The sequence below is a fragment of the Contarinia nasturtii genome, unplaced genomic scaffold, assembly GCF_009176525.2.
Source record: "Contarinia nasturtii isolate CC-2019 unplaced genomic scaffold, AAFC_CNas_1.1 Cnas_scaffold_5983, whole genome shotgun sequence".
NCBI classification, from domain to species: Eukaryota; Metazoa; Arthropoda; class Insecta; order Diptera; family Cecidomyiidae; genus Contarinia; species Contarinia nasturtii.
Window position 1 is genome coordinate 1 of NW_022203247.1, and position 11,153 is coordinate 11,153.

General features: G+C 33.9%; 3 protein-coding genes across 3 annotated transcripts; 2 read left to right on the plus strand and 1 right to left on the minus strand.

Moving 5' to 3' along the window:
* Positions 1-1,644: 1,644 nt before the first annotated feature.
* On the plus strand, positions 1,645-5,588 carry LOC116351674 (GATA zinc finger domain-containing protein 14). The gene is made up of 6 exons (XM_031783809.1): positions 1,645-1,880; positions 3,777-4,057; positions 4,131-4,212; positions 4,419-4,639; positions 4,748-4,948; positions 5,274-5,588. Exons 2-6 carry the CDS (start codon positions 3,809-3,811, stop codon positions 5,439-5,441), a joined length of 921 nt encoding a protein of 306 aa, XP_031639669.1. The 5' UTR covers positions 1,645-1,880; positions 3,777-3,808; the 3' UTR covers positions 5,442-5,588.
* A 308-nt stretch (positions 5,589-5,896) lies between these two features.
* LOC116351673 (lariat debranching enzyme) lies at positions 5,897-7,874 on the minus strand. The gene is made up of 2 exons (XM_031783808.1): positions 7,524-7,874; positions 5,897-7,442 (listed from the first exon to the last, which is right to left on the minus strand). Exons 1-2 carry the CDS (start codon positions 7,718-7,720, stop codon positions 5,975-5,977), a joined length of 1,665 nt encoding a protein of 554 aa, XP_031639668.1. The 5' UTR covers positions 7,721-7,874; the 3' UTR covers positions 5,897-5,974.
* Positions 7,875-8,236: 362 nt separating this feature from the next.
* LOC116351676 (proton-coupled folate transporter-like) lies at positions 8,237-10,687 on the plus strand. The gene is made up of 8 exons (XM_031783810.1): positions 8,237-8,670; positions 8,732-8,882; positions 8,954-9,137; positions 9,196-9,382; positions 9,454-9,589; positions 9,649-9,891; positions 9,953-10,193; positions 10,264-10,687. The coding sequence occupies exons 1-8, from the start codon at positions 8,359-8,361 to the stop codon at positions 10,325-10,327; spliced, it is 1,518 nt and encodes a 505-aa protein (XP_031639670.1). The 5' UTR covers positions 8,237-8,358; the 3' UTR covers positions 10,328-10,687.
* Positions 10,688-11,153: the final 466 nt, after the last annotated feature.

Consider the following 11,153-nt stretch of genomic DNA (forward strand, 5'->3'; position numbering starts at 1 on the left):
ATTGAATACATTCGTCAGCGCGCGCGCGCTGACGAATGTATTCAATACACACATTTTCATCAATAAATGCATAACGCGCTGGCATGTTCAAAATTAACCCCCCTTTGATTTTTCAACTGTACCCATGCATGATAGCACCTAAGAGAGGTTTAATCTGAATTTTTAAGTTTCTGATCGAAAAAATTAAAAATTAAGGGGTAAAGATCCCAGACCTCGTAGGGGATGAGAGTAGGGGGAGGGCAGCTACCCTAAAAAATGTCTCTTGTCATTCTGAACAACTTTGCCATACATCACTTTTTGATCCAATGAGGTTTTGGACAAGTTGGGTACTCCCCCCCCCCACTAATACCCAAGGGGGGCAACCCTCCTTTTCACCAAATTATTTTTTCTTCATTTACTATTGATCTATATAGTTAATTTTGAAATCTGGACGTGATACCACTTGATAATATCCATTTTGTCCCCAAAAATTGACCTTTTACAGGGGCTGATTTTTTTCATATCCTGAACAGGTCCAATATTTTTGATCCTCAAATCAGCTTTCCCCAACCCCAATTCATCGTTCCCCATCATTTTCATAACTTAAAAAAATGAAATTTCTCAAAAAAATCGATTTAAAGAGGATGTCGTAAAGTGTAGTTGTGCCGTAAAAGTATAGACATGATTTTTTTTTAACCGACATAATTCCGACGTAATTATAAGAACATAAAAAAATGACTTTTCAAAATTCGAAAAAAACTGTAGATTGAAGCTCCCTCATCGTGTATCGGCACTCTTCGATTGTCTTAACCACATAAATGGCCATGTTCGGACAATTTCACATTTGAATACTTTCAGAGATCTTAACAATTCCAAAATAAGACTTAAAAAAGTCATTTAATAAATCGGTAAATATAGAAATTGCGTGCAAATATATACACATATGCACACATTATGCCTTTCAACAGTGAAATTATACGTGACGTCGATGATTTCTTTGAATTACACATCGGGTTTACTGAATTCTATATTTGGTTGGGCAAATGTAAATTGGCACAACAACACACCATTGCATGTTTTCTTCATTCGGTGCACTGGTTTAACCTATTTTACCGCGCGCTTTTTGCCCACTCGATTTTCGTGTCAATCATCAATTATTTACATCATTTTGTGCAAAAGGCATAAGGAGCATATAATGTAATGTAAATTGGCGGGGTAAAACCCCGCGTTCCATTAAGGAAGTCCGTCGCTATAAAGGAAATTTGATGCGTTTTTCGTCGATAGTAGAGTGTATTCAATAAAATACAAAAAGTCATTGAACTGAGTGAGTCAGTAGTGTCGAAAAAAGAGTTGTTTATATAATTAGAATTTTTAAATTTTTTGTGTGATGAGATTTCTTCTGTTCACATTCACATTCAAAAATACTTTTAAAAAAACCAGTTGTATATGATAATTCTGGGTCGTTAATCTCGGCGACTCGCGCACTCGTATGTGTATGTGTGTGTTTATTCATATGAGTGCCATTGCGGCTCAACAACACAAAAAAACAAACAGAAGCAAGTGATTCGCATGTTCGTTAGCTCTTTTTTGAGTTGTGCGATTTTAACTCTCTTCCGCCTATGCGTTATACACATCACACAAGTTTGCACACATTACAGTCGGCTAACGAACGAGAATCGATGCGATCCAACACACAAAGCACAGTTTTTGTTCGTTCATTTTTAGTTGAATACCAAGCACGGTGCTAGAAAGACGCAATATTTCAGTGTCATCGTGCTGCTGTAGAAATAGCGACAACACATAAGGAACAACATATGAGAGAATAATTACAACGTTCACAAGAACGATTTGAAGTGTAAACATACATAATTTGGTTGTTAATTTTTTGTGTAAAACGTTGGGTAAGTTGTGAAAACATTCAGTTGAAAACGTATTGGTCATGATTTCATTGACATTTACGTTGTATTACAAATTAAAGTTTGTAAGAGTTGTTCGGTCAAGTTTTTTTGTTAACGCATATCGAAATAATTCGATCTGATTTTTGCCACCCATTTTCGATCTTTCATTGCGGGTAATTCAAAAAAATGAAAATTTTCTGTTGAAAATTGTGGACTTGAACTTCTGATGAAATATCAATTTCTAAAAACCAGTTACGCAATATCGACGATGGAAAAGGACACATTTATTATTACGAAAAAACGGTCAAGTTCAAAAGTTCTTCATTTTTTATATAAATTTCACCATTTGATCACATATACTGCCTTCTTTAATATGTGAACGATGAGAAACTTTTCTATTCCCATATTTATTTGTAAAAGTGCTGCGTTTTCTTCGATAATTTTAAATTATTTCCCTTTTTCGCTTCAATTGTAGAGAAACGCTTGAATAATTTTCGTTTAATGTATTCAACGGTCTGGGATTCAACAATGTTTCGATTTATTATGAATCGCATCATCACTAGCACATATATTTTCAGTAAAACATCAATTGCTATGTGTACGCTACACGCTGCGAGATAAGAGACAAAAATTAACATCAAATGAGAAGTTAGTTCAAGTTCATTCGAGTTATAAATAAAACAGATCGAGCCCGGCATTTGACCAAACGATCATATCGCATCGGAATCTAACTATGCTTTTTTATAGTGACAAATCGTGTGTGCATTATTTGTTTGAATTTCGATGCCCATTGAAAATCATGCGATGAAACGATATAGAAAAAAGAACACAGCGTCTGTTTGTAATTTGAAAATGACAATTTGGCAAACAATTTGATGTGTCAGCATTTTTCTTTTGAAAACGGTAAAACATGACAGTGTCGCCGCACGAACTGAATAAAAACGGCGATATCATTTCATTTTCATTTGAAATTTCATCTGCAATTTTATTTTTCCAAGAATCAGAAATTCTCATGTAATTATTTATAGCATCATACTTGATTGTCTCTATTTGTTTTAGAAACAATAAAATTCGTTTGATGTAATTACAAAAACAATCATTTCCGATTGATTAAAAGAATTTCCAAAATAAATATTATGCGTTTTCATTGAAATTTTTTTGCTTCTTAATGACTTCACACGTTTTATTTGTTTCGAAATGAATTGAAGATGATTTTTTTTGCTCGAGAATATCAATGCAACACTCCTTCATTCAGTCTGTCACTCTTTCTCTCTGTCTCGATACATCATGATGATTCATTTGTCCATTTTTCGGAATTAAAACGTTCGATGATTTTAAGAGTGAGTCGTTAATTGGTCAAATTAATGTATCGCTCATTTTAAGGCAAGACTAAAGCAGCATGTATTTTTAACGAAATGAAGAAGAACTGAAATAACATCTGACAGAACGATCAAAAGAAAATGATATGAAGTAACAAAAATAATTCAAATATTGATCGTTTCGAAACACACAACGATACAGAAAACCGGAATTTCTCATGTTGGTTTTTTATCAAGTTGAATTCACTATTTTAGTTTTCGAAGCTAATTTACAAATACAATTTTCTAAAAGGTGATGTTATTCTAAAGTTAAATGCTTTATAGTAAATAAAATCGAATCCAAACAAAAAAGGCACTAATTGTAATTACATGTCGAATGACAATGGTGACTGTAGTCAACTTTGATATATCGCTCCAATGTATGCTACGTTGTGTTTTTTTTTTATTACAAAGTACAAACTCTGTAAAGGAAGTGAGCATGATATGCGTCGAAGTTCTTTGTGTTTTTTCGATGATAAATTCGCATATATAAATTCCATGCACATTGTAATCGTGAATATGTTTTTATTGCCGCACATAGAATTTTTTTGTTGAAGAAGAAGAAGAAAAAAAATGTCGTCGATAGCGGCTGATCAAGTGAATATTGATGTGGAGCAGTTGAACGACGCAAATAAACACAATACATTGCGAGTGGGTGAGCTGGCTGTAGACGGGCGACATCGGTCGGGTCATGCAGAACGCTCGGGTCATAATCGTAACGGGAGCAATCACAGCCAGAATGGACGATCGCGTCGGAGATCTCGATCACGTTCACGTTCACATTCACCATCACATCGTAACAAACGAGCCACAGAGACCGCAGTCAGTTTTATATATACTCCAAATGGCATTTATGTAAAATGAAACAATTTTTGTTTGTTTGTCATTCGAACAGGCACCACCAACCGAAAGAGATGTAACAAGCAATTCACATGACGTTGAACCGCTTTTGGTGACAAATACAAACCATAAAAAACGTGAGTTCAAATCCAATGGAATTTTGTTACATTTTACTGCTTTGCACCATTTTGTATTTTTAATTCGGTGATTTTTTTCTTTCATTTTTATATTCATTCAGATCATTTTTTAATAAATTAATTTCATTTCGTTTTTTGATAAATCCAATTTTGATTTTTTTTTCAATATTATTTTCGTGCACCTGCTTTTGAAAACGAAAAAATAGAAACTGAATTGGATAACGAAGGCGATTCGGATGAGAATGTTGCACAAAATGATAACGATTCAAACAATTCAGGTGTAGATGATGGATTTTTTGTAGGTACAAGAGCTGATACCGATAACGATGCAAAACATCACCATCAAAATCACAACCATAATGACCATAATGTTCCTCATGACAATAATCCACCGTTCCCATATGCACCCGGATTCAATCCAAACGTGGTAAGTCATTACTTTCGTTTTTTAAACAATAAAATTGTATGTTTACATGAGAATAATGCACTTTTGTTTCATGCATTTTAATGTAATTGATTTTGTCTCTCTATTCAGATATTTGATTCAGCTGGAAATCCACAAGTCGTGCCCGACATCAATGTTTATCAACAAAAAAAGAATTTAGCACAAGGTATGATGGATTTGGCGCTACTTTCGGCGAACGCAAATCAATTGCGATATGTGGTCGAAACATATAAAGTACATCCGTACTACTGGTTCAGTTTGATTTCGATCTCAATCAGTTTGATTTTACAGGTAAAATTTACACCAAAAATCACCAACAACATTTTATTTAAAAAAAAAAACGGGAATTTTCAATTATTTTTATCCACCTCATTTTAATTGAAAATTCTTAAAGAAAATCTACTTTTTTGCGAATACAAAAAAAAAATCACAAATAAAAATGTTTCACCTCATTAAAAACTTGGCTATAATGGAAAATCCCAAAATTGTGAACGTCCAGTTAACGAGAAGATAGTAACGTCCCTTGCATTTCCATTATAGAGAGGTTTTTTTGTCCCTTCAAATAACTCCATTCGCTACATCGTATTGTTTTTCCACTTTGTTCTGATTTTTTTAGGTTGCGGTCGGTGTCGGTTTGATTTTGAACAGTCGATACAATGTTAAAAATAAAGAGCAAATTTGCCGTGCCGATAAAATCAATAATTTTACAATTATTGGCATTTTTTTAATCACAACAGTGAATGTGTTCATCACAGCTTTTGGCGTTGCACCAGCGCCCACATAACAAATTTTTACGTTAAATAATAGGCGAAAATAAGTGAAGCAGTATTCTTTTTGTTATTTGAAAAACTAAACGTTTAAGTGTTTAACGTACGATTTGGAGATATTTTAAAAATTTTAATTAATTAATGTCTGACAGTGGTAATGCATGGTATGTTATAATGAAAGATTCGTTTTCGATATTATTTTTTTTTTATTTTTTTAATAACAAAACATTTTTTAGAAAAAAAAAATCGGAACTGAAATTGACAGTAAAATGAAGACTTGTATTTTCAGCTAAAAAAAATATTCTCAAAAAGTCAACACCAAATCAAAAATTTCTCCATTGAATTACTCATGACATTTGTTTTATATTAATGGAATTTTTTGTTTATTTGACTGCATTTGTATTTGTTATGTTCAATTAAAAATAAACGTGTTCATTTTTTCTACTTTTTAAAAAAAAAAAAAAATATTACGTAAAAAATATTTTAGCTAAATTGAAATTAAAAGGAATTTTGTGTAAACAAATAAAATGTATTGTTGGTTTTATATGTGTTAGTCTTCAGTTTCCGTGTATATTGCGGCATTTCGTCGTTTGATTTTTTTCACAGAAGGTTGTGTTGATTCGGTTTGGTTTTCGTCGTTGATTTGTCGTTTTTCGGTGGTCATCACCGTATCAATTTGTTCATCAATCCCACTCAGTTCGTTGTCTTCCACATGACTGTCATCGATTTTCGTCAATCGGTCCTCTTCAATAATAATATCTGTATCAATTTGAACGGCATCAACGCTATCATTTGCATCATCATCGTCGCTCAAGTCAATATCGGCTTCCTCTGGATTCAATAATTCGTTGAGTGAATTTTTCGGTGCCGGCAATGAATCAAATAACGACAATCGTTGATTGAGTAGCGTTAAATTTGTTATACCGCCCGACGATGCTGTCGACGAATTTAGCGTATTATTTTCAGATAGATCATCTAGTCGATCGCTGTCATTCAGTGTTAAGCTAGTATCAGATGTAATTGAAGCATTGGCCACATCCCGATAGTCAGATACATTAATTTCGCCACCCGCCAAAATCACGGCCAAATTTAGTGGATCATCAATTTCCAGTATATTACAAAATTCAATGGTTTGTGGATTTCGAACTGGTTTTGGTTGTTGTGTCATTGGTGGTCGGTTATTCGGATTGTATGGTTGTGCGGTGCGTTGAAAGTTCATCGGTATGTTCAAATTTCCACAAAATCGACTGAGTACCAGACTTTTCTCTTCATCAGTCGGTTGAAAGTTCCATCGACACGTTGTATTCCCAGGGCCAGGCATATAATTTGGAGTCGAATTAACGTGTGTTAAATGTTTTGTCGTATATAAAATGGTAAGCCACTCCAAATCGTATTGCAATCGATCTGATTCAGTGTGTGTCGTTTCAACATCAATTACTTGCAAGAATCGTCGATTCGGTAAGCATTTATCAAGTGCCAGAAATTTGGTATCGCTCCCATTGTCGTGTGGAATAACAGCGGAGAATTTACAATGTAAATGACCCGAAAACCAATATGTTGGTTGAATTTTCTTCAATAAATCAAATAGTGGCCGGCTACCGAGTTTATTGTCATAGATTTCATCTCGAAAATGTGGTTTGAATTTGATTAATTGTGCCGTATTTCCATAGTTGTAGACATCGGTTGGCCAATCGTGTGACATTATTATATCAATTGGCTGTGATAATTGTTGCAGCCGAAATGTCTCTTGTTGTCGGTAATGATAAACAGAACGCATTGTATCGGCGGTATATGGTGGCTTCTCAAAATGTCCCTTGAAATAATCGAATCCCTTGTAAATGCCTGACAAACCACCGATTCGAATACCCTTGTATGTGACAACGCCAGCATAGCCCAAATAATAAATGTTCGGTGCAACCCAACCACCGTACGGTAATTCTTGTAAATAGTTCGATGCCTCGTGATTGCCACCTATGAATATTGTCAGAATTGGAGCAACTTTTTCACCGCTATAGTATCTGAAAATAAATCGAAATATTTAATTGAAATTGAAAATAAATGGAATCATTGAGGTTATGACCAAAAATTTAAATACTCACTTGTAAAATGTGCAAATATCTTGGAACTTTTTCGGCACTGCCATACATTCGAGATCGTTTTGGTTTCTGGTCGCTTGAAAATCACCACAACATAATAACAAATCCACTTTGATATTTTGTTGTTGTTCAATTAATGCAATTGTATCGTAAATTCGCTCCAATTCACCATGGGCACATCCTTCGATTGCTATCTTCATCGTGTAATTTCTTAAATGCTTTTTTTCCACCAGCTGAACGAAATATTTGAAAGATGTTTTTCTCACAACGCACCGATTACAAATGAATTCGATGCGGCGATTAGAAAGGACTTTGACAACAATTTGAATGTTTGGAAAGCACCTAATTTGACAGTTTACCTTAATCACTCAACAAATACATCAACTGCACTGAAGTTGGTTATTCATATACACACAAGCGCACTAATGACTAGTGTCATTATCATATATGATGTATATGTCAACGCGCCAAATTCAATATAATGAAAACGGATTGTTTGGTAATTGTCGTATAGTACTTATTGTCTTAGTAATTTGCAAATGAACAATATTTTCCACCGAAATGGCGAAAATCTCAATTATTTCAATGGTGTCAAATGAAAGTTTTCAGCGTGAAACTGAAGCAAATGTCATAAAAAGATGTGCCATTCGTGTGTATGTATGCGAGCATTTGACATAGAAAAAATACGCACTATACTGTCATGATCATACTACTTAATAGTAAAAATAAGTATGAGATTTGCAAAATATAAACAAGGATCGAAAAAAAAGAACGAAATAAAAATAATATATTGGACCAGCGGAGACTGCTTTAAGTCATTGATTTCATAAAACCAAATATGGTGGATATAGTTTCTGATAGTGTTTCAAGAGACAGAGATGTGAATAATCCAAATGAATTGAGCGAACAAAATATCGACGATGATCAAGAAGAAGACGAAGGTCAACCGTCATTAAAGTTGACCGCAATGGAACCAGTTCAACCAACTAATATGTATTCGCTTCAATTGTCGCTTCTGATGTTATCCTTCTCCTCAAATTTAGTCACAGCAGTATTTCAAACTGAAATTATATACGAAAGTTGTATGCTGAAAAGCAACGAATCCATCTGTAGATTGCTTGCAAACAAAGAAATACCAAAAGAACTTAAGGTAAAATAAATAAAGTCAACAAATAGATGTTCTTTTTCAAATTATTTATTTCTCAACAAAGGATTTGGAAACAGAAGTGGAAATATATGTGTCGAAAATAAATATGGTTTGGACTGTTTTAGGAAGTATTTTTCCCGTATTTGTAAGCTTCTTCATTATACAATGGTCGGATAGATTTGGACGGAGGCCTCTTTTATTGAGCTCGTTTTTTGGTAAGCAAACATTTTTCGTTTCGTAAATAAGAGATTTGAATTTGTGTCTTTCTCTCGATTCGGTTTGGTAGGATTTTTTGTCAGCTATGCTCTTTTGTGTATGATATCGATTGCATCGTATTTTTATCAAATTAATCCATGGTTCTACTTATTGGCATTCATTCCGGCCTCAGTACTCGGTAGCATATCAACGCTAATCACTGGAGTGTACACTTACATCAATGACATTTCAGCGCCTCAAGATCGTAGCCTTAGGTTTGCATACGATTTTTGCCGCTGCATTTTTTTATGTTAAATATATTATCGTCAACAGAATGGCAAGATTAGAAGCGACTCTTCTACTTGGAAGCATTATAGGAAAACTGATCTTTGTATATATCCATATTTCGACACCAGTTGCATTTGGATGCTCAACTTTGTGTATATTCATCGGTTTAACGTGTGTTTATTACTTTGTTGGTGAAAGTATTGAAATTGAAATCGAGCAAATTAGTTGCATCGTAAGCGAAATCTTTTCAATTTTATTTTGAAGATATGCGATTGAATTATTTGAATTTTTATGAAAATCTAGGAGAAATTTGGAGCACTTTTTGATTGGAAACATGCAGAGGACTTATTTTCTACTTGTTTTAAGCGACGTGATAATAACGGGCGAATTCTTATTTGGCTCATAATCTTTTCACTGGTTTTGGCTCTATTCGGTTCTGGTAAAAAATGTTTAATCGCAAAATACGCCGAATATATTCTCTGAACAAAATAATTATAGCTGGTGCCGGTTCGGTAGACAGCTTATTCATGAGACAACAATTCAAATGGGTGCAAACAGACTATACCTTATATTCTGCCTTCAACGTAATTTGTCAGATTTTCGGAAATCTTGCTGGAACTTATATGTTGCACAAAATATTTGGAATGCCCGATATATTGGTCATACTCATCGGTTGGTTTAGTGCAATGACAGAATTCATTATTATCGGTCTGGCTAATAATTCAATTCAATTATACATTGGTGAGTTTTGACGCTAAATTTGAAAATGTCCTGTACTCATTTGAACATCGACCTTTTTCAGCTTCGGTAATTGTGATGCTCAAATTTGTTGGATTTCCATTGTGTCATTCCTATTTAGCGTCTTTGGTTCCATCGTCCGAAGTTGGTAAGGTTTTCTCTGTAGTAACAACAATGGAATTATTAGCTCCAATTGCGGCAGTGCCTCTTTACACATTCGTCTATGACAACACTATCGATACATATGCGGGGGCATTCAATTTCTTTAGTGCAATTATATATCTCGTCTGTATCCTAATCATGACGTAAGTAAAAGTCAAAAATTATTTTTCCGTTTTTTTAAATATGAACAAGGCCTGTGATTTTTATTTGCAGTACGGTATTTTACATTCGAGGCGAAAGGCACGAAACGTCCACTTATGAACGAATGATAAGTTGACAGTTTAATTCTCAAGTCACAAATTACTCAACTGTGATGATTTTCGGAAAAGGATGTCCCTTTTTCATATAACGAGTGAGCCGGGGCATTTTTATTTTGGTACTCCTGATGTTTTCTCCATTCGTTTACACGTGAAGTGGCAATCCAATATAAAAATGCATAAAAACACTGGCTCACTTTGTGGCATTATTCTTTACTTATGTGATTATTTTTTCAGCTCAAAACCAAATTTCAAATTTGTATTTTGTAGTAAATTTTGTTTCAATATCAGCGCTCTCTTCCTCCTAATGTCCCCTTGCTGACATAAAAAAGCTTTGTTAACTCAATTTATTTCTAAAATAAAAAAACGTTTATTTTTAATTTTGTTTCATTTTATTTCATTTTTTTTTTCATCTCCAAATTGTTTACAGTTTTTCTAAATTAAACTTAATATACATTAATTGAATCAAACTATAATCATGAGTGTTGTCCTCTTAGTCTCTTGTTGCTGCAACACTGTATTCCGTTTTTAAATTGAAATTCAGAGAATGGCTTGTTCTTCTTTTTTGGTTGTCCTGCGTTTAATTCATCTAATTTTTCCAAAAATTGCAATGATATTTTCATCAAACTTTCGGCGGCACGACGTCGATAATCCATTGGTGACGAGGAATTGTGAAGATAGTCTTTGTCATATACCCATCCAGATACTCGGCAATGACGTACTTTTCCAGAATTGAAGATCGGACTCATTTTCTTAGTGAAAATATTTGAAAATTTACAACCATCATCTTTAACGATCAATTCTCGTGTTGATCCCAGAGTTGCATGTTGCTTAAATAAAGCTACA